General features: G+C 44.4%; 1 protein-coding gene across 1 annotated transcript in view; it reads right to left on the bottom strand.

Annotated features, from left to right (window-relative positions):
* LOC310817842 (catenin delta-2-like) overlaps positions 1-23360 on the bottom strand; it is a gene marked incomplete at both ends in the record, with an annotated part of 185540 nt that overhangs the window by 88019 nt on the left and 74161 nt on the right. Inside the window, 8 exon segments of the mRNA XM_083688557.1 lie at positions 2357-2360; positions 2829-3002; positions 6310-6442; positions 6981-7095; positions 7300-7513; positions 8157-8265; positions 13268-13440; positions 22523-22642. Coding sequence (XP_083544683.1) covers positions 2357-2360; positions 2829-3002; positions 6310-6442; positions 6981-7095; positions 7300-7513; positions 8157-8265; positions 13268-13440; positions 22523-22642 — 1042 coding nt within the window.

Genomic DNA, 23360 nt, shown 5'->3' with positions numbered 1-23360 from the left:
CACTGAGGCGAAACTTTGCTGCATTGAACAGTCTGCATTGAACACTGGGAGAAAGGTTTGCGACTTTCATTTCGACAAAGCGTTCATGTCTGCCAAGGTCCAAGAATGTACCGTCTCTCAAGGATGTTAGAATGTTAGTGTTAATGTTAGAAATCTGGCAGTAACATTTTACCTGAAGTAGACCGTTTGAATGTGTTCATAGCACATTATAAGACTTGTGAGCACTTGTGACTGAATAATAATGTATGCCACCGTCTCATAATGGTCCTGAGCTATTCTTAATCATTTTGCATACCTTAAAAAAAATTGTCTCACTGACAGACATAACATGTTCTAATATATTATGAAGACATTATAAGGCATCATACATGCTTATAATAAGTAATAGTGTGTTTGTGTGACTCACAGACAGACGTTACCGGGCAGGGCCATCTCTTTGCGTGTCTGTGTGAGTAAAACCCAAATCCATTTACTGTATAATGAGTTGTTGGAAGTTCTAATGGCAAAACTAAAAAGAATATCTCTTTGAATATATCAACTGTACAGTAATTGCTAGAACCGGTCATCAAATCAAAATTTGCTTGACATAATGATATCACATTTGCTCGATATAACGCTCCTATAACATCAAAGAAGTACGCAACCCCGGCTTTTGAAAAGAAATAAAAGCAGAGTAATAACAGAGAGATCCTCTCTGCTAAGAAAAAAATGACTTATTACAATAATTACTGTGATACATACCAGGATAATGGCACAATAATGTGGGCCTAGGATCCAAAAGAGTAAAAGGATGACACCATTAATGACTTACTGGCTGTGGCGTCAGCAGAATTCTTATCTATTCATTAGAAGGCACCACTTACGCATTGTGACGCCCCCATTAGGATTTCTACGGCCCTGACACGGCTTTTCAGTTGAGTTTTAAACACATTGTTCACTAGCTGGCCACATTAAAATGAGGTAATCATTCAGGAATCGATCACTTAATGTCTCGTAAGAGGTTTCCTCCTCGTCTGTGGTCTGTCTGGCACGGTGGGGGGGGGGGGGGGGGGGGGGGATCAAATGAGTCAAAGTATTTGTTTTACATTGTAAAGCAACTGTCGTTACGTCGATCTCACACAATAACAGCATCATTTGCGCGCTATTACAAAAGGCTTGTCTCCATGTCCGTGACCTTGTTGAGTGATTAAGAAGAAACAGCTGTTCACATTTTATGATGAGGTCTGCTGAGCTGCTATTAAATATTAAAGGAACACGAGGGAAGTTTAATAGCACATTTCTTCCCCTAAAACCTTCGATAAGTAAGTGTTGAATGTATGGTTATCATACTCATATAATATAATATCAATGAATTGCTTGCCTCGTTAAACCAGACACTTTACATTTCTTGGTAACCCTATATTTTACAGCCCAGTATTAAGTAGGTAGGTTTTTATTACCTAATTATTGCGTATTAATTACGCTCATTGTTTCTTTTAGATTTGCTGACACAAGCACCACTGTGTGCCATTTAGTACCAGGTAGTTACCGGTTCTGCTGAGTTCTTTCAGGTAAGCTCCAGAAAGTACCCTTTGTTACCACATAGCATATCTTAGCTTCTTAGTAAACACTGGGTAAATACCAGCTGTAGCAAGGCTGGTAAATAAACGGTTGTCCTGGCAACACCAGTTCTTGCACCACTTTATTCAGAGGCCAAAAAATAAGACGCAAAATAACTCAAAGTGAAATTCCATCATCCTCATCGGCCAAGAAGGGCGCTTCACTGGAATTTTAGATCTTCCCTTCATTTTCTCTTCAGTTATGCTGAATGTATTGAGGTCAGTATCAGAAAGTACACCTTATTACCTCAAAGTCATCAAAGGTTAACAGCTATCATCGGTGCACGGCTTGAAAGCGCCCGCTACCTACGGCTATCCGCTCGATGAGTTATTGTTTTGATCAGTAGACATGGTGCTCGGGAAGAATATAAATGAATACGCCTTCGTTTTACGGCCCTGTTTAATTTACTTGAGAGCAGAATGAGCTTTGCACCTCATTGACCCTGTTAACAAGCATGAATACACCAAGCGATGCAGTATACGTCCCTGTATACCGTGTTCTATTTGTTGATGTATTTTCCTTTCAAGTACTATACCTTGCCTACTGAGCCAGAACAATAACTTAACCGTATTTAACAGTAGCTATTGACCCGTGAGCTAATGATAGTTATTAACGCGGCACCTTAAAGAAGCAGTAACGTAGTGTGACGGAGAGGGGGGGGGGGTACGTTCGTGTAGTGAGATACGATAATGGGATTTCCACACCGTACCTAAACCCGCGTCTTGGATAAGCTAAATGAACCTCCTGTTAAAGGAACCGCACTGGAGAGGCGACACCAAACGAGGCTGTTATGTGACAGAAAACATCTCTCTCTCCCCCTCTCGTTGTTCCTCTCTCTCTCTCTCTCTCTGTCACTCTCTCTCTCCCTCTCTCTCTCCCCCTCTCTCTCTCTGCCCCTTCTCTCTCTCTGTCACTCTCTATCCCTCTCTCTCTCCCTCTCTCTGTCACTCTTTCTCTATCCCTCTCTCTCTCTCCCCCTCTCTCTCTCTGCCCCTTCTCTTTCTCTCTCTCTCTGTCACTCTCTCTATCCCTCTCTCTCTCTCTCTCTCTCTCCCCCTCTCTCTCTCTCTCGTAGTATGATGTTGTAGGTGTGTATACAGGTGTAGCTTTGTACTGTATAAGAATGTCTGTTGAAGTAGAGGCCTGTTTAACATCAGTGTTGTTGTAAAACAGTGTACCAGTGTTGTTAAAACAGGTGTGTGTCAGTGTGCGTAGAGCGTTTCTCGTACCAGTGTTGTTCCGGTTGGGGCTGGCGTCCCCCTGACTCTGGCTCAGGCTCCTCATGGGACCCTTGTGGTAGACGCGCTCCTCATAGATGGGGTCTATGTGGTGCTCAGGGGAGCCCAGGGGCCGCAGCTCCGGACCGCAGTGGCTGTGCTGACTGCTGTAGGACCCCCGGGATCCTGTGGGGGGGAGGGAGGGAGGGGGGGGGGGGGGGGATGTAAAATGTCAGCCCAGTGTATTCGGTACAGTATCAAGCTTTAGAACCATCCATTTCATGTTCATTTTACTCGACTCACCCACCGGGTTAACGACATCACAATTCAACACCGTTTCATTTGATATGGAAATCCGTTCCCCCAACCGAAGATTTACCAAGCTATTTCAGGCTAGAGTTCATATACACAGCAAATATTGTCCCTGAGCTCAATATTTGGATTGGATGTTTCTGCTGATAGCCTCTGTGATAGAGAGTGCAATCTTTACCCTGGTATTGTGGTAGCCGGGGATAGAAATGATTCAATATGATTTCCGTGGAGGACATTATTTCACTTCAGCCGTAAAATAATGAAATGCATAATTTCGCACTCGTTTTTTCACTGCCTTTGGCAGGAGTCCGAACCAAATGCACACCTCTGACTTCCTCACACGGAAACGCTCGTTCATAACACAATGTGACAAACGTGCACAGGGATATCACTGAAAGAGAGGAGAGAAGGTGTCTGTGTGTGTGTGTGTGTGGGGGGGTGTGTGTGGGTGTGTGTATGTGTGGGTGTGGGTGTGGGTATGTGTGTGTGTGAGGGAGGGGGGGGGGAAGAGAGAGAGAGAGAGAGAGAGAGAGAGAGAGAGATGGATGGTGGGTGGATAGAGGTAGAGAGAGAGAAAGGGGAAGGGGGGAGTGAGAGAGAGAGAGAGAGAGAGAGAGAGAGAGAGAGAGAGAGAGAGAGATGGGCGGTGGGTGGATAGAGGTAGAGAGAGAGAAAGGGGAAGGGGGGGGTGAAGAGAGAGGAGAGGGACAGAGAGAGAGAGAAAGAAAGAGAGCGAAGGGCGGGGGGACGATAAACAGAAGGCTTCAGAGGGGAGACGGGTAGAGAGCTGGAGAAAAGGTGGCTCGCGTGCACGCTTGTGCGCGTATAGGTGTATGCGCGTGTCTACGTGTGTGTGCACACGCATTAACCAACTCCTCTCGGCGTCCAGATTATGAACTGCGAGAGCAAGAGCTTAAACGCACCAGTAAAAATGACTTATCGGATCAGAACGGCGGAAGCCATCCGTCCCTTAAAAAAAAACTAAAAGAAAAAACGTCCATTACCGAGTTAAGTGTTTACAAAACGCAGCACATCTCTTCTTCACCAGCAGAAGCCTCCCTTCACACTCTAATAGCGATCATTTAGAAAAAAAGAGACATTTGGGGTTGGGGGAGAGGGAGAGGAGGAGTGAAGGATGGAGGGAGTATTCGGCGAGGAGGGAAGGAGGGAGTAGTCATTGGAGCGACGGGCGCACTCTTCCGTCAAGTGACTCATCATGTCTCTCTCTCTCTCTCTCTTCCTCCTCCTGTCTTCCTCCCCTTGTCCTCCCTTTTCTTTGGAATTCTTAGGGGGGAGAGTTACTGAGTCACAGAGGCAACCCCTCCCTGCATCAAAGAGCACACTGAGCTCTGTTTCTTTCAAACGGAGGGATGGATGGATGGATGGATGGGGGGGGGGGGGGGGGGGGCTGGTGTCCCATGACATTTCGTACAGTCAGAAAAATAAAACAGATGCAAAACAGAAGCAGGTCCCCCATCGACCGTGTTCTGCTCTTAACTTCCTGAGTCTGAGCTAAAACGGAAACAAGAGTACTATTAGAACACAAGCTGTTCTAATATTCTAATAACACCACGGTGCACATCCGCAAAGCAATTCTTCACCTCTTTACCACATGGGTATTTACCTAATTCTATTTTTAACGAAAAGGCATTTGAAGTTCTCACTTTGAAGTGTGCTCTCAATATCAAAGATAATCAAACTCATGACTAAAAACTGTTTTTAAAGAAGGAAAGGCAAAGGAAAGGCACTCACTCAAGTTATCTCCCCGTAGACAGGGGGTGCATAGAAGACCTGAGTTAAAAAACGTATTTGAAATACTTTCAAATACCATGAGCATTTGCTTGGGTCTGCCTGGAGTGCCGAATGAGCGGGTTTTTACACGATCAGGACTATTCCATTGGTTCCATTCTGTCAGGCAAACTCAATCAAGCACAGCTAAGTATTTGGAATGATTTGAAAGGCTAATACATCCAGTTGTAAAAACTACAATTCTTTGGACTGTCATCGGTCAACATTGCCCAGAAAAAGGTGCTAATATGTCTCGCATGGAATTGCGGTACTCTATGTGAAATTATATAAAATGCCCCACATATAAGATAAGCTAAAACGGTTGTAAGAGGACAGGTAAGATCATATTCTTCCAAAATCAATGGGTATATAATCGAATTAAACGATTACATAGCAGCAGAACAAATCCCAGATTGTGCTTTTAATAAGTACCACCGTGCAATCTTTAGCTGCAGTATTCAACGTCTTTCTGGCAATGGTTTAATCCTGTTTCGCACAAGGAGAAGGATGCTCTGTAGGTCAAACTGTCTCTCAGGTGATATAAGACATCGAGGAGCGGTCTCTTCAGCCTTCGCACAAGCCCTTCAAACCTCACAACTCAGCCGGAGCCTGATTGCTGCCTTCAGAAGGACGGTGCGTTCAGAAACGCTGCTTGACAAACATATGACCCACTCAGTCCGTAGTGCTTGTAGAGTATTGCCGAATACCGGGCGGAGCGAACACACCAACCCTCGGTACGGTATGAAGGGGACGTTATTGCAATCAATAAGAGAGCGCGCATCTAAACACACACACACACACACACACACACACACACACTTTGGTTGAAAGAGAAGATGACACCGCAGAGGCGCCAGCGGTCATTAACGCGAGTACCCTGACAACAATCCTCCATCTATTGAACTCTGTCAAGACCCTGCTATAGGCTAAGGACTCACTTTAGTCCATTACCAAGAGGAACTGTCACAGTCAGCACACACACACAAAGAGAGAGAGAACCGCACAGCGGAGGATCAAGAGGCCGAGGAATGGATCCCCTGAACTACTACTCTTACTAGGAGGTAAAGGTATTGGACCTGTCTTGTCTCATTAGGGTGTGTGTGTGTGTGTGTCTGTGTGTGTGTTTGTCTCACCCGCCAAACTGTCAGGTTCTCTGTATCAGATGGTGGTAGCGTACAGCTTGTGTGCGTGTGTGTGTGAGTGCGTGTGTGCTTGTGTGTGCGTGTGTGTGTGCGTGTGTGTGTGTGTGTCTGTGTGTGTGTTTGTCTCACCCGCCAAACTGTCAGGTTCTCTGTATCAGATGGTGGTAGCGTACAGCTTGTGTGTCTGTGTGTGTGTGTGTGCGTGTGTGTGTGTGTGTGTGTGTGTGCGTGCGTGTGTGTTCTTCTCTCACCTGCTAGACTGCCAGGCCTCTGGAGGGTGGCGGTAGCGTAAAGCTCGTGGGAGATCTTGTATTGGTCCGAGGCGTGGTGAGCAGCCAGGCGTTTGGGAGACAGCGTGGCATAGCTTCCTATGCCTGAACTCATCTGGAAACCACAGTAGAGTGTGTACACATGTCACAGAGCATTCCCATAGAAATAAATCGTGTAGAACACACATCAATCTTGGTCACGTAACATAAAGAATCACACGCAGCTCAATGTTATAATATAATATTATTCAGACAATAATTAACTCACACAATAATATCTATATCTTATGTTTACCTCTTAAGCCGGACGGGCCTATCATTGGGCCCATAAATTCTGCTTTAATTTGAGTATTCCTTTGATTATTGATTACTTTATCTCCTTATCATGTGCAGTATGTTATTCTGAACTGTGATCTGAGGATATCCACACAACACTTCAAGGTGTTACCTATCAAATGGCATCCTGCTTTTGCATCTGATCATCATATTTCTAATGTTAGAAGCAGTTTAGTTTGGGTCTGGTTTTTAGGTCAGAAATGTGTCTCGTAGGGCATTCAGCTGAAGAGGTTTGAAGAACATATCAAGATACCGTAGATAGGCATAATGTGTAGTTCTAGACACACAATATCTATCTTAAGAATGTGACACAGTACCTGGTGTAGCGGGGACGATGACAAGCTGGCCCCGCCCCCGGCAACCGAGTTAGGCGGAGAGGCCACCCTCAGCGGAGACCCCGGCCCGCCTGCTGTTGTCACGGCAACTGTGGTGCTGTAATAACACAGAGTAATAAACGGCACCTTTAATATAATAACATAGAACACAGCAGCGGTATTGAGTGTCTCACGGTGACGTGATGAAAGTGAAATCTCTACCTTTCATTTCCTCAGTGGCAACTCATTACACATTACAAACGCTTTTGGAGGAAAAATAAAAATAGCAAAAAAAAAAACAACGGTTTCATGAAAGAGATACCTGTAGGACTTGGCGAGGCGGGTGCCGGGCGACTGTTTGTTGGGCGATGACGAGGAGGAAGGCAGGCGCTGGGTGGTGGCGTAGCCGGATGAGTCTGCGGATGAGCCCAGGCGTTGGAGCTTGCTGGGGGAACCAGACCCTCCTCCACTGGTCCCCAGAGAGAGAGGAGAGCTCACACGCTGGGCAGGCAGGGTGGAGCTGGAGTAGTAGATGCCTGGGAAAAAAAACATTCAATAAGAAAGGGGACATCTTTTTCTTTTTTTTTTTAGAAAAGGTTGAATTTCATTGACATGAGATTGGATTGGATTGGATTGGATTGAAATGTTAATGGATGAATGTTCGATACTGTATGCGATAACCCTTTAGCCTTTGGAATGTCCATTAAAAACTCCCTTAAGGGAGTGTTCACTCTCTCGGGGCAGGAGTTAGCGTCCTTGAGAAGGCAAGCGCGGAATGTTCTTAGGAATGCCGGCGTGCTGAGCACTGCTCTGAGAGACTTGTACTACTACTTGAAGTAGTTTGTGACAGATTTACAGTACGAAGACTAGGGCGGTTACTTATACATGGCTCTGACCTATACTCTTAAAAAAACGGGTGCTATCTAGAACCATGAAGGTTGTTTTTTCGGCTGTCCCTGTGGGAGAACCCTTTTGAAGAACCCTTTTTGAATTCTATGTCGAACCCCATGTTCTAAATCTATGTTCTAAATACGGAACCCCCCCGCCAAAATAAAAATAAAAAAACAACCAAAAAAACAGTACTTCAAACGGTTCTCCCACAGTGACATCCGAAGAACCCTTTTGGAACCCTTTTTCTGAGAGAGTATTCCCTCTTCCTGACAGATGAGGTGAGTCAACCTGTGCTAGGCTGCTGGGCGTCAGGCAGGTGGAAGGCACTGCCATGGCTCTGGGAGAAGGAGTCCCCACCTGCTCCTGCCTGCTGCTGGGCCGCACGGCTGGACGTCACCTGGAGGGAGCGGGGAGAGAGACAGACAGGAGACTATCAGACTGGACTCTGGAGGGAGGGGGGAGAGAGACAGACAGGAGACTATTAGACTGGACTCTGGAGGGAGGGGGGAGAGAGACAGACAGGAGACTATCAGACTGGACTCTGGAGGGAGGGGGGAGAGAGACAGACAGGAGACTATCAGACTGGACTCTGCAGGGAGAGAGAAGAGAGACAGACAGGAGACTGTCATCCTGTTTTTCGCTCCGCTACGGGTAGTAACGTTATATCGCTGAATCTACCTTTTAAGCTCACAGAACCCCCGCCAGAAATGATATTTTGCATCCATTGCACTTCATCAGCATAACATGTTGCATAACAGCACGACATGTCCACCGACTAGGCTCTGGCCTATCGGATGGACACAACACTTTGCTTTGTAGGCTTCAGTCACAGAAAGAGCATTCAGACAACGATATTATAAATTATAATTATTTATAATTATTATTATTATTATTATTATTTTTATTGAATGTTTTACTTTTAGTATGTGTTATCTGTTGTGCCTGGGCACTTTATCGGTCTCACCGTGGGAGAGTGAGAAACGTCCTCTCGATTCCTTTGTATGTCTTGACATGTGAAGAATTGACAATAAAGCCACTTTGAAAAAAAACAAATACGTGCCAAACTCTAATGTCTTAATCATTAATATGATATCCAGTTATAATCACATTAACCAATTCCCATGTATACATGTTTGCACTCAACGAGTGTGTAGCAGCTCTGAAACACACGGTCTCTCATAATGTATTCCACTTGCGTCCGCTGAGACTATAGGAGAGCATATGCTTCCCTACTCCACAGAACTCCATCACCTTATGATAACGACAGCAAGCAAGCAGCCATGTTCTCTCTCAAGGTAAACCATACAGGGAGGAACACACACACACACATTCACACACACACGCACACACAGACACGCACACGCGTACACACACACACACACACGCACACAGCACAAATGTGCACACACACACACACACACACACACACACACACACACACACACACACACACACACACACACACACACACACACACACACACACACACACACACACACACACACACACACACACACACACACACACACACACACACACACACTCCCCTCAGGCAGCTCTCTGTATTATTTTTCCTCCTATAATCACCCAAACCGTGCCTGCTGATTCCAATGAGCCTTTGGTTCCAGTGTTCCTCATTTGCAGAGGGGCATGAAAACTGATTAATCTGAAACACTGAATGGATTATGCTATTTAAAAAAAACCTGTAGTCAGTATTTGGCAAGGCTGCGATGTCAAGCCAAACCGTGTGTGTGCTTCTGGGTGTGTGTGTGTGTGTGTGTGTGTGTGTGTGCGCGCCGTGTGTGTGTGAGAGAGACAAACAGACACACACAGACGGGATGACAGAAAGGCAGAGAAAAACAAAGGAGATAGAGAGAGTGACACACTAAATATACAAAATACATCCAGCCGCAGACAGACGCAGATCTTAAATAATGTGTCCTCTGTCTCAAATAAGCTCTGACGTTCTAGCCATTTGATGTCGATTGTTTCAGCACAGTGGGGGTGTAGTGTCTGTCTGCATATGCCCATCTGTTACAGGTGCCATGCATAATGCGGACGCATTATTTAACTGCAGGCGAGCATACTTACTCTTAGAAATACACTGCATAAGTGCACCTTATTGATGCAGTGGCTTATCTATATCTTACATGTGTATTTATGGGAGAGGGAGAGAGGGTGGATAGATGGATAGATAGAGGGATGGAGGGAGGGAGGGAGGGAGGGATGGATGGATGGACTTGGATGGATGGATGGACAGACCGACCGACCCACCGACCGACCAATAGATCTATATTCATCCTAGATAGATAGATATACACTCACCAAACACTTTATTAGGAACACCTGTACACCTTCTCATGGTGGAGGTGGTGTAATGGTGTGGGGAATGTTTTCTTGGCACACTTTGGGCCTGTTAATACCAATAAATCATCGCTTGAATGCCACAGCCTATTTGAGTATTGTTGCTGACCATGTGCATCCCTTCATGGCCACAATTTACCCATCTTATCATGGCTACTTCCAGCATGATAATGCACCATGTCACAAAGCAAAAGTCGTCTCAAACTGGTTTCATGAACATGATAATCCCCATTATTCAAGCAGTGTTCTTCAGGGGCATTCCCAGTCACCGGATCTGAATCCAATAGAACACCTTTGGGATGTGGTAGAACGGGAGATTCACAGCTTGAAAGTGCACCTGAAAAATCTGCAGGAATTGCGTGATGCAATCATATCATCATGGACCAGAATCTCAAAGGAATGCTTCCAACATCTTGTGGAATCAATGCCACGAAGAATTGAGGCTGTTTTGAGAGCAAAGGGAGGCCCTACCCAGTATTAGTATAGTGTTGTAATAAAGGGAGGCCCTACCCAGTATTAGTATAGTGTTGTAATAAAGGGAGGCCCTACCCAGTATTAGTATAGTGTTCCTATTAAAGTGTTTGGTGAGTCTATATAGATGGATGGATACAGTAGATGGATAGATAGATAGATAGATAGATAGACAGACAGACAGACAGACAGACAGACAGAGACAGACAGACAGATAGATACAGTAGATGGATACAGTAGATGGATAGATGGACAGACAGACAGACAGACATATACACAGACAGACCGACCGACCCACCGACCGACCGACCGACAGATCTATATTCATCCTAAGTGTAATCTCACGGGTTGTCTGTGTTTCAGGTGAGGTGACACAACTCTGTGCATTATTCAAGCAGAGTCCCCTTATCGTTATAAATAACCGGCATAAGAGCACCTAGCTGGATCTGATGCAGTGGCTTACATAAAGCCCTTTTTCTGGAGTAGCCTGCACTACTCGGAGAACATCACTCCAATCGCACTGACAGGGCAAAAACAGGCCGAAACGGGGGGAGGACAGTGGAGGAAAAGAAGAGGATGGAGATGGGGGGTGGGGGGGGGTGGGGGGGGGGGGGGGGTGGAAGAAAGAGGACAGTTAATATTGTGCTGAGAAGCAAAAGAGAGCACAGAGAATTGGGGGAAGAGAAGACTTGTGCTTCTGACTCCCTCTCTCACTTTCTCTCTCTCTCTCTTCTCTCCCTGTCTTCTTTCATGTTATTTACTTAGAGAGATACAGTACCCTCCTTCGGTTTTGGAAATGAGGTTTGGTGCCAGTGGAAATGAATGTGTTTGTAGAGCGATATCACTTCCCCAACTCACACACACGCACCTACACAAGCACGTACACACACACACACACACACACAAACACACACAAACACAGAGGCAGGAGAACAGGCAGCATCTTCCACAAAATGTCTTCCCTACGGAGTGAACACTTATTGAAGAAGTGAAGGAATAGCAGAGAGACTTAGAGAGAGAGAAAGCAGAGAGAGTTTTGTGTGTGTCTGTGTGTGTCTGTCAGAACGAACGTGCGTGTGTCTCTGTGTGTGTGTGTGTGTGTGTGGTCGACATGTCAACATCCCTGTACACAGCAAGGCTGACACAAATTACCTCCTCTGGTAATTAGCTATTTTCAAATTACGAATCCAAATTATATCCCCCCTATATTTAATTCATAACCAAACGCAGAGTGCAAAACATAACATTTGCCTGCTGAATGCAGGCAGTATCTTTTAATGAAGGTTTGTAGCTGGTCGCTGGTACAGTAGCTGGTAGCAGGTATATTTGTGTGTATGTTGGTGAGTGTGTGTGTGTGTGTGTGTGTGTGTGTGTGTGTGCACGCGTGTGTGTGTGTGTGTGTGTGTGAAGGAAATGAACATTGGGAATAAATTGCTCCTGCAGGCGGGAGGATAATTGGAGTTCTCTTGATCAGTGTGCCCAGATTAACACATGTTTCACCCCGCTTTACAAATCATTGCAGAAAAAATAAATAACAAACCCTGCCAACATCTCCCCATGCAATTAAATGCTGGATCCATCCTCTCCCCTCCATCTATATCAAATAAAGATTCATACCAGCCAATTACCTACACGCAGCCTATGGCAATTTACACCTGTATAAAACAGCCTGGCTCAAGCATTACGGTCTGTAAAATAATGTGGGAAAGATACTGTGAATGAGAAGGAGAGGGTGGAGGGTGGAGAGTGTCAGAAAGAGAGAGAGACGGGTGGAGAGCGTGAGAAGGAGAGAGAAAGATGGCGGTGTTGTCAGAAAGGAGAAAGTTCGAGCAAAGCTCTTGACGCGGAGCCAGCACTCTTTTTTTTTTTCCTTTTTCACAGCAGTCAGTAAAGGTTACACTACACTTTCAGCTCTCTCAGCTCCCGCTGTTCCGAGAAAACACATCTCCCTCCCTCCCTCCCTCCCTCCCACAACTTTCTCCCCACCACCAACTCAACCTCCCTCCCGAGTGACCGAGCAGAAACTGATCGACGTGTCGGTTAAAATTCGACTCGCTCCGACGCGTTTCCAGAAGCGATAGTTGCCTCTCTGAACCTCTTAAGCTGAATGCCCCATTTGACAAATTTCTCGCCTAAAAACCAGACCCAAACTATAATTCTTATAACATTACAAATATGACGATCGGATGCAAAAGCAGGATGCCGTTGGATAGGTATTAACACCTTGACGTTTTGTGTGGATACGCTCAGATCATAGATCAGGATGACATACAAGGAGATAAAGTAAACAATCATCAAATTAATAACCCAGTTAAAGCAGAATTTTGGACCAATTTTGGACCAGCTTGCTGTGCTTCAAACCCATTGTAAGTTCATCACCGCTAAATACTAATACTGGCTTCTAATGCTACGCTCCTGTCCCGCCCCCGGTCCCCCCCCGGTGCTATCTACGCAGCTCAGATATAAAGTACTGTAAAACACCTCAAAACCTAATAAAAAATCGTAAAAAATGACTGTAATCGTCACTGTCATCATCATCATCATCATCATCGAGGCGTTCCTACCTGGTTGTAGCTGTGCACGGCTCCCCCGACCTGCCCGCTGCGCTGCTGGCTTGCCGCGGCGCCACTGTCCCTCAGGGCGAGGGTCTGGTTGCTATGGTAGCTGGCGGAGTACTGGAGCGAAGCCTCCGGGTTGGAGTTGAGCTGCAAGGAACTCTGGGAGAGGAGGCTGGGTCCTACCGAGAGAGAGAGAGAAAGGGGGGGGGGGGGGGGGGAGAGAGAGAGAGAGAGAGCAGCAATTTAGAACTAGTGGTGCATCAGTGTAGCCCTCTGTGAGTTACAGATGCATACATAATTTATCGAGAGAGGGATGGGGGGGGGATGAGGGATGGGGGGGGGGGGGGGGGGTATAGAGAGGGAGGATGAAGGAGAGAAAGGAACAAGGATAGAAGGGACGAGGGATGGAGGAAGACGGAGAAGGTGGAAAAAAGGGCTGAGGATAGTGGGGGGGGGGGGGGGGGGGAGTCGAGTTGAAAGCAAAAGTGTTTCTCTGGGGCAAAACGATGGTAATAATTATGTCTCTCTCTCTCTCTCTCTCTCACACTCTCTCTCTCTCTATCTCCTTCCCTGTCTTTGGTTCTGTCGTTTATGAGTTTCTGTCTCTGGGTCTGCAGATTGCATCAGTGCCTCTTAATTCCTCCTCGGAGCCGAGTGGAGCGAGGTTGCTCTCAGCTTAAACATGTTTACACTATCAACCTCCATCAGCGTCACACATGCACACACGCGCGCGCACACACATTGCACGCACACACATACAGAGTCACACATCCAGAGTCAGAGTAAGTTCACACCATCAGTCTCCGTTAGCATCAAACACACACACACACACGAGCGTGCGCGCACACACACACTTTTTTCTCTCAAAGCCCACTCCATTACAGAGGAACAGTCTGCCTGTTGAGAGGCCAAACACACACACACACATATGGTCGAAACTGAGTCCCTCCTGTTAGTGATTCATTGCTGGCATGGCAAGACCTCATTGGACAACAGCATGACGAGCAGACCGGTTTTCTCTTCATTGCTTTTCAATAGGAGCACCACAAATATGACAATAGGACAGGGTGGGGTTCTCCAAGCCTCTCTGGGTACACTTTTAATAATCATTGAAAACAAATGGATTCATTAACAACAACAAAACCGTCAAATAAAAGCTGAGAATCTCTACTTTCACCTCAGAGTCACTGTTTGATTTGAAATCCAAACGGTCGGTGTGCAGAGCCAAAAGAAGAAAAAACGCTTCACTGTTCCATTAACGCCTGTTGTGGCTAGGTAGCAGCTGATTAGCCGGTATCATCTCTGATTAGTAAGTTGATGCCAACGTGAAACGCATATTTTAAATGTTTTATTAACTTCTCTATTTTCATTCCGCAGCAGGCCAGTAGGCTTGTTGCAGTTTCTTATTGGGTTATGTTTTATCATAAGTGAATGCCTTCTCTGTAATTACTATAGTTTAGACGAGCATGAATAAACAGTCAATGTGAATTATTGGTTTATGCCCACTTATTATGAATGATGCAATGTTGGATCCTTTACTTGATGTCCCCCATAAACATTCATTACTGTTCATAATTGCTTATGAAAGGTAAGGCGGTGTTACACTTTACACAAGGTTTGACATTTTATGACTGACATTTTATCGGTTACAAATGTTGATAACAAATGTTGATAACTCATTCATTAATGCTGATAACTCATTCATTAATGTTGATAACACATTCATGAATGGTTAACGGTGGGACGTTTCATCAGTTATAAATGTTGATTAACCTCTGACCGTTAATTAAGGGTCAGTGGTTTTCTCCATGAGTACACAGGATAGAAGATGTGACTTAATGATCAATGTGGTCTACTCATCGATATACCCAAACCAGCTCAGAGCACTAACCACGGGCCGCTCAGTGGCGTAGCAAAGCACTAAGGCGCATACCACATCATCGCAAGGTCCCTGGTTCGATTCCGGCCATCGACATATCCTGCATGTCATCCCTCCTCTCTCTCACCCATCCTTCCTGTCAATCTCTACTATCTCTATCCCAATAAAGCAGAAATGTCCTAAAATATATATATATATTAAACAGAGCAATAACCACACATCAGTGAACACAGGGAAGGGATAAGTAGTGGATAGATACAGTGGGGGAAATAATTATTTGATCCCCTGCTGATTTTGTTAGTTTGCCCGATTACAAAGAAATGAGCGGTCTATAATTTTTATGGTACTTTTAGTTGAACAAATAGAGACAGAATATCAACAAAGAAGTCCAGAAAAAACACATTATATAAAGTTATAAATTAATTTGCATTTGATCGAAGGAAATAAGAATTTGATCCCCTACAAACCAGCAAGAATTCTGGCTCATACAGACCGGTTATATGCCCATGAGGCACACAGATTAGTCCTGTCACTTTAGGAAAAGTACTCTAATCTCTGCTTGTTATGGGTATAAAAGACACCTGTCAATAGAATCAATCTCTTCCATTCCAACCTCTCCACCACCATGGGCAAGACCAAAGAACATTCAAAGGACATCAGGGTAAGAGTTGTAGACCTGCACAAGGCTGGAATGGGCTACAAGACCATCAGCAAGAAGCTTGGTGAGAAGGAGACAACTGTTGGTGCAATTATTAGAAAATGGAAGAAATACAAAATAATCATCAATCGCCCTTGGCCTGGAGCTCCATGCAAGATCTTGCCTCGTGGGGTAAGGATGATCATGAGAAGGGTGAGGGATCAGCCCAGAACTACACGGGAGGAGCTTGGTAATGATCTCAAGGCAGCTGGGACCACAGTCACCAAGAAAACCATTGGTAACACACTACACCGTAACGGATTGAAATCCTGCAGTGCCCGCAAGGTCCCCCTGCTCAAGAAGGCACATGTACAGGCCCATCTGAAGTTTGCCAATGAACACCTAAATGATTCAGAGAAGGCTTGGGAGAAGGTGATGTGGTCAGATGAGACCAAAATTGAACTCTTTGGCATAAATTCGACTCTTCGTGTTTGGAGGGAGAGAAATGCTGAATGCTACAATCCCAAGAACACCATCCCCACCGTCAAACACAGAGGTGGAAACATTATGCTTTGGGGTTGTTTCTCTGCTAAGGGTACAGGACGACTTCACTGCATTGAGGGGCCAATGGACGGGGCCATGTACCATAAGATCTTGGACGAGAACCTCCTTCCCTCAGCCAGAGCACTGAGGATGGGTCGTGGATGGGTCTTCCAGCATGACAATGACCCAAAACATACGGCCAAGGCAACAAAGGAGTGGCTCAAGAAGAAGCACACTAAGGTCATGGAGTGGCCTAGCTAGTCTCCAGACCTTAATCCTATCGAAAATTTGTGGAGGGTGCTGAAGCTTCGAGTTGCCAAGCAAAAGCCTTGAAACCTTCAGGATTTGGAGAGGATCTGTAAAGAGGAGTGGCCAAAAACCCTCCTGAGATGTGTGCAAATCTGGTGACCAACTACAAGAAACGTCTGACTTCTGTGCTTGCCAACAAGGGTTTCTCCACCAAGTAGTAAGTCATGTTTTGCTTGGGGATCAAATACTTATTTCCTTCGATCAAATGCTAATTAATTTATAACTTTATATAATATGTTTTTCTGGACTTTTTTTTTTTACATTCTGTGTCTATTTGTTAAAATAAAAGTACCATAAAAATTATAGACCGCTCATTTCTTTGTAATCGGGCAAACTAACAAAATCAGCAGGGGATCAAATAATTATTTCCCCCACTGTATATCAACAACTAAAATCTGTGAACCTGCACGGTGAATGTGTTTAAATGAGGAAAGTGATGACAAGGACATCAGGATTTCAAGGGCCATGGGGCAAAAAACAGAGTGACAGCTGTACTGTACTTTGGGAGATTTTCACGTTGAAGCTGAATCATCCCCACAAGTCAGGAAATAACGTTCCCAACTGTGCAACCGCTGTATTGCACGATTTCACATCAGGGTTAGTTTAGAAGCATTTCTAAAGCATTATACAACGGGTTGATGGAAACAAGCATTGTGATTGGCCGAGAGCCGTTCGAAGCCGTGATTTAATAACGGTAATGTCACGGTTAAATCACCTGTTATGATATTCCTACGACGCAGTAGATGTGTGTATCATGTTCCCTTGACAACATTTGTAGTTAGGATTAGGGCTACATAGGGTTAGCCTGGATTTCTCAGCGCAGGGCAGAAACCACCACAATCGATCACGAAAAAAAAGACTTAAAGCATTGTTTTTTGGTCACAACTTTCGGATTTGTTGCGTGTCGTGCCTAACAAGTGCCCCTACCCATGACGATATTGACGACAAATCATGGCCTCTTGGTATTATTGCTTAATTAACTCCTGATTGTAAACTCCCTATTTGGCAAGCACCAAGTAAATATCGATCAATCTAAACAAATGACTTATAACAGTTTGTAAATTGGGTTTATAATTACATAACAAACGGGTTATAAGTGATTCATGAACTCATTATAAACCACGTATGAACCCTTGTAGCCTGTGAACCCAGAGAGTCTGGCTGAGAGTGGAGAGGTGGCCAAAACCATAGCCGAAAAACCAAAACATGAACAAAGAAAATGAAGGTGAGCAGCACATCTTGGCTATCTTCATGGCTAGCATGTGTTTCAGTCTGAAAGGCAATCCCTTATATCTATAAATCATTCAGTGGAGGTTTCACAGCTCTAAAGACTGTGGTCTATGGAACTGACCTACTGTACCTCTGGAACCTAAGCTGCACTAAATAGTTTGAATATAATGTGGCCATTATTCACATATATACTGTCGGCATGGAAACCTTACCTCAACGTTTGTATGTGTGTGTGTGTGTGTGTTTTATTTAATGGCGACTAGGTCTACGACCCCTGCAGTGTTATGCTTGCCATGAATGTTTAATTCAAAGGCTATTCTTACTCTCCCTCTTGGTGAGAAAAGTGGCTGTCTCTCCCACTTCCTACTTTATCTCTCTCTCTCCCTCTCCTTCTCCCTCTCTCCCCCTCTCTCTCACACACACGGTACCTATTTTCATTATGCTGTTTTTATTTTGGATATGCTCCATCTATACAGTAGTTCAACTTTTTTTCCCCCCCCATTATACTATAAGTGCAGGATACTCCTCTCCTCTCCCCTCCTCTTCAGAAAAGACATGTCTTTTTTCATTCCGATTCATCCCTCGTTCATATGAATTATTAAACGGCACTTTGTGCTTCACTGGGAGAGAGTGGGAGCTTCCAAACTCATCACTCCCAACATGTTGTGTGCGTGTGTGTGTGCGTGTGCGTGCGTGTGTGTGTGTGTGTGCAGGGCCGGCTGGAAGGGCGGGGGCATCGGGGAGCAACCGTATGCTCTACGGTTGAATGCACATGCTCATGAACACAACACATCATTTTGTCTCCAAGAGGTATCTGCTGTGGTTTTGATGAGCAGAGATGAAGGTCATTCCAAAAATTCGGAACTTTAGAATGACTCTTAAGTTAGCGTTTGAAAATGTGCATTAAGTATGAACATCGTCACGCATGTGGGAAATTGGGGTGAGTGTGATAGCCTAGCATGACAGGCGAAACTCAAAACTGTTCTCCATCAGTCATTACGAGCACACTTTACTGTACCGGGGCTGTCTGCCCGCGATTAAATGCCTCTATAATTACATCGCAACGGACATTAATGCTTTCCTCTAAATCATCACGCCGCCACCCCCTGCCACCCCCCCCCCCCCCCCACACACACACACTCTTGTTTTGAGATAGTTATAGCCTCAGCTCTCAAAGAAAACATGCATATTTGAAGACGGCCACAGTCTTATTAAGCAGGTCATTACTAGAGAGCTTCAGAAGCTCGATGACTTCGTGCTCAGGCTTACTCTCTACTCCTGGAGATCAGCTGACTCTTTCAAGCGTTGGATTTTCCATTCGGCTTCAGAGGCTGATGGAATGAATGTCAAACGGGTTCGTCTTTGATGTTTGTGTCACAACCGATATCGCTACACGGTAATTACATAGCTGTTGCATAGTAGTAACTATGTAAGAACAATGTTGATACCTCAGTTATTACTATGTAGTTGCAACAGTAGGCCGATGTTTGATATATGAATTGGTCAGTGCATGGCGGTAATGAGTCTCCTTGCCTTGTTCACACTGTTTTGATATATAATTATAACTATAATCACCCTGTCCCCGTGTGTAATATATAATAACATATGCCATGTAGCTGACGCTTTTATCCAAAGCGACTTACATTGCAGTGAGTGCAGACATTTCAGTATATATGGTCCTAGCAGGAATCAAACCCACAACCTAAGCGTTGTTAGCGCCACGCTCTACCAACTGAGCCACAGAGGACCAGAGGTGTGTGAAACTCCACCCTGCAAACTGAGGCGTCGGTCGGTCGGTCTGTCCAGGACTACCTCACCTTCAGGTTTCTCCACAGTCCCGGGTAAATGTGCCTCACACTTTGAAAACCAAATTGGCAATGATGTATTAAGCTAGTTTTCTATGATTATTTGTCAAATGATGTGCTATATTATGTGACATTGTAGTGGTGCTGTACCACGATTTTACTTGATATCGCCATGGTCTTCACACTTTTTTTTTTTTTTTAGAGACCCACTTTCGCAAATCAATTTCACTTGGAGAGGCGCAAATTACAAGTTAACAGAATATAATAGGCTGGGAATTAGAAGCCATAGATACAATCTTGTCTTCGAAATGCAATGTGATTTTTTAATAGAATAACATTCACAAGGCTAACACAAAGCCACAATTATTATGACAGCATTTTTGTATAGCCAACTACTGCATTACAAATGAGTGGTTGGTTCCGGTTGGATGTTAGGCTATTAATGCAGAATCACAGAGGACTCCTCTGTTCACTTGATTACAGGAAGCTTACTGCAAGATTGGCCCAGCATTCGTTAACGTAGATAACGGTTGTTGGAGACACGCATAATCATAATCCTACTGATGTTTTGGAGTTGGCTAAAACATTGCCGCTGGACAACTCTATTCACCTCGTTATGTTGTGATATAACCGTTTTATTCCTCGAGTGAGAACGCCTACTTTTTTTTTTTAAATATGTTTTTTTTAGGGCATTTCTGCTTTATTGGGATAGAGACAGTAGAGATTGACAGGAAGGATGGGAGAGAGAGGAAGGATGACATGCAAGATAGGTCGAGGGTCGGAATCGATCCAGGAACCTTGGGATTACGTGGTAAACGCATTAGTGTGCTACACCACTAAGCACCCCCCCAGAACACCTACTTTTAACCTGTTTATATTTTTCTTCTCCACAAACTGGTCAGAGATTTTCGTGACAGCTCTTGTAATCATTAAACTCAGGGGAGGGAAGACAGTGTCCATCTGTGACGTGCCAATGCGGGCACTGAAAGACGGGTGCGCTCATTGTAGGCAGAAATGCAGCAGAATGTTTTTTGACACAGAATGACATCCCCCTATTGTGTTTTATGAATAACTAAACTCGTATGATGATAAGCGGAATACTTTATTATTTTAAGCGATGTATTTATACGATTATATATGACTCCGTCCAAAAGGAAATGCTTAAATGAACACAACCAAACAACCAAATGATTATTTTCCTCATAAATGTAATTTATAAAAGTAAGAGTAAGGTAACTAAGGAGAATAGCTAACCGCTGTGCTCATTTCAAAGCTGGCTGGCGTCGTCTTTAAAATAAGAACAGTAGCTAGCTAAGTACAGTCAGTTCGCTACAGGCTTTTACAAGATAAACATTTTTGATAGCTGGCTGGCTAGTTAGCTCCACAAGACATGACATGTATTGGACAATGTGTCAGTTATGGAGCCACCCAAAACAACGTCAGTGATATTTGGAGACCCTCAGAAATGTGGTCCACTATATTGTCTGGGCGGTGCAGAGGGTTAGTGTTTTAAAAGCCCAATGCAGTTCATGAGTTAACAAGAATATCCTCACCGGTCATTTGAGGAGTCAACTTTTAACTTTTTTGTGTGAGTCCTCGCAAAAAACCCAGATGGGATCTGTTTTATAAACGCATTAACCCACCCCAGAGTGTACATTAACAGCCGATATCCGCACACGTCTGGCGGTAAACGCACTCGAGTGCGTTACTACTTGTGTGCTGTCACACCACACAGTAGTGTGCGGATATCTGTCTGTTACCACACCCTTGTCATGCGTTGTATAACAGCTTTCTGTTCAACAAAACCCCGTCACTTTCACAGTCCTATGTGAGGATGGCAATTCTCAACCGTCAGCCTAGTTCAGGAGTCTTTCACCACTTTCTACAGCTTCCAACCACATAGTCCCCATACCTTTCAAAACAATTTCATTTTAATATCCTTTTTGAGAAAGCCATATACTAGACTGCTCCCCTCAATCAGTAGAAGAAGCCTGTGTACGTCAGCGAGTTCTAACGTGGCCCAATTCCGTCTGAGATACACACTGAAAGCTAGACAACACCACTTTGGGGTGCTTTGAGTACAGAGGGGATTGCAGCTACCTTACAAATTTGATTATAGTCAAGATGACCTGAGCTTTTTTCCCATTCCAATAGAAGCTTTTAAAGAGAGTGTAACCGAATAGTGGACCCAGGAGGAGATAGTTAGTGAACAGAAAAGTAAAATATAACATACAGTATGTGCTTAACCACGGCTATACCACAAGCTTCGCTGAATACTCCATTTTGATTGGCTAAAGGGTGTGAAGTTTTTCCAACAAAAGTTGTGCTGTATCAAGGAAGCTCGGTTCAGGCAAGTGGCACTCTTTGTCTTCGTCTATGGGAATGGGAATGGCAGTTCGCACCTTTGATAGATGGTAGCTTGCAGAGTACCCTACTCCCCAGTCATTGTTCAGGCACCACTGTGGGTTTCTTGTCTAGAAATGTTTAGAACCTCTCTGACCACCTAAACTGCAAGCTAAAACGTCGGGCGAAAACTAATGGCATTTCCACATCAGATGAGTCGTGAAAATAATCAACTGACAGCGCTATTAACTAGCCTATGTAAGTATGTACTGTATGTTGTATGTGAAAATACTGTACCTGTTCATTCCTATCTCACTATATCAGAGCACGACCGGTGAAAGCAAATTGCAGTGTCTCTATCTGTATCTCAAATGATACGATGATTCACCAGACCTCCAGATAAACATTTGGCTGTTTACAAGGGTACCATGTCAAATGTGCCCAAGGGAAGGAAACCACTTTAGACAAACGTGATACACCCACTGCTGGGATAAGAAACGACGCAAAGCCCTTACTTTCTCCTGTGGAGTATTCCTGGGGGTCAAGAATTCCCGATTCCTGTAGGGATCGGATACAGGAATCTACAAGCTCCAAACCAGTGGTCAGCTCATCCTCTATGTCCTTCTGTCCGTCCGCTGGAGAGTAGAAGAACAGGAAATACAAACCCAGACATGACTGATGGATACAAGTTTTGACACTCATCCCTGCTATTGCCTTGCCTTATTGCTTACACTATGTGAATGTGTGTGTGTGTGTGTGTGTGTGTGTGTGTGTGTGTGTGCACACTTGTTTGTGTGAGGTTCTCTCACAGGAGTATTGTATAAATGTATACATGTGTATGTGTAAAGGTGTGTGTGTGTGTGTGTGTGTGTGTGTGTGTGTGTGTGTGTGTGTGTGTGTGTGTGTGCATGAAAAAACATGATTAACAAGTCTGTTAATGTCTGTCTGTTCATTTGTCTTAGAGCAGTTCTATCAGGGGAAATTGCGCTTATAACACACAGAGACAATGTGTAATCCTCTAGCTTAAAATATGTTGAAAACATTAGAAGAAAAACACATTTGCCTTCAGACAGCTGCCAGAACAGCATGAAACAGACACAATATCAATCCCAGGCAATATTTTCATTCTCTGTTTGTTTTTTTAAAAGAAAACATTTTAAAACCTGTGAAATACACTATGAAAAAAGATTGATTTGATAAACAAAAATGATGGAGATGCAATCTGTTCCTTGATAACGTTGGTGTTCACAAACTGCAGGTATTGAGCAGGTACCGTATGTGTGTATACAGGGTAGTGGATTTGTAGAATAACAAGTTTGAACCAGCTGTGTAGAAGATCTTTTAAGAAAGCCA

The sequence above is a fragment of the Argentina silus genome (assembly GCF_951799395.1).
Source record: "Argentina silus genome assembly, chromosome: 1".
Lineage (NCBI taxonomy): Eukaryota > Metazoa > Chordata > Actinopteri > Argentiniformes > Argentinidae > Argentina > Argentina silus.
Note: the sequence above shows the minus strand (reverse complement) of the source record. Positions and strands in the feature narration are given on the sequence as shown.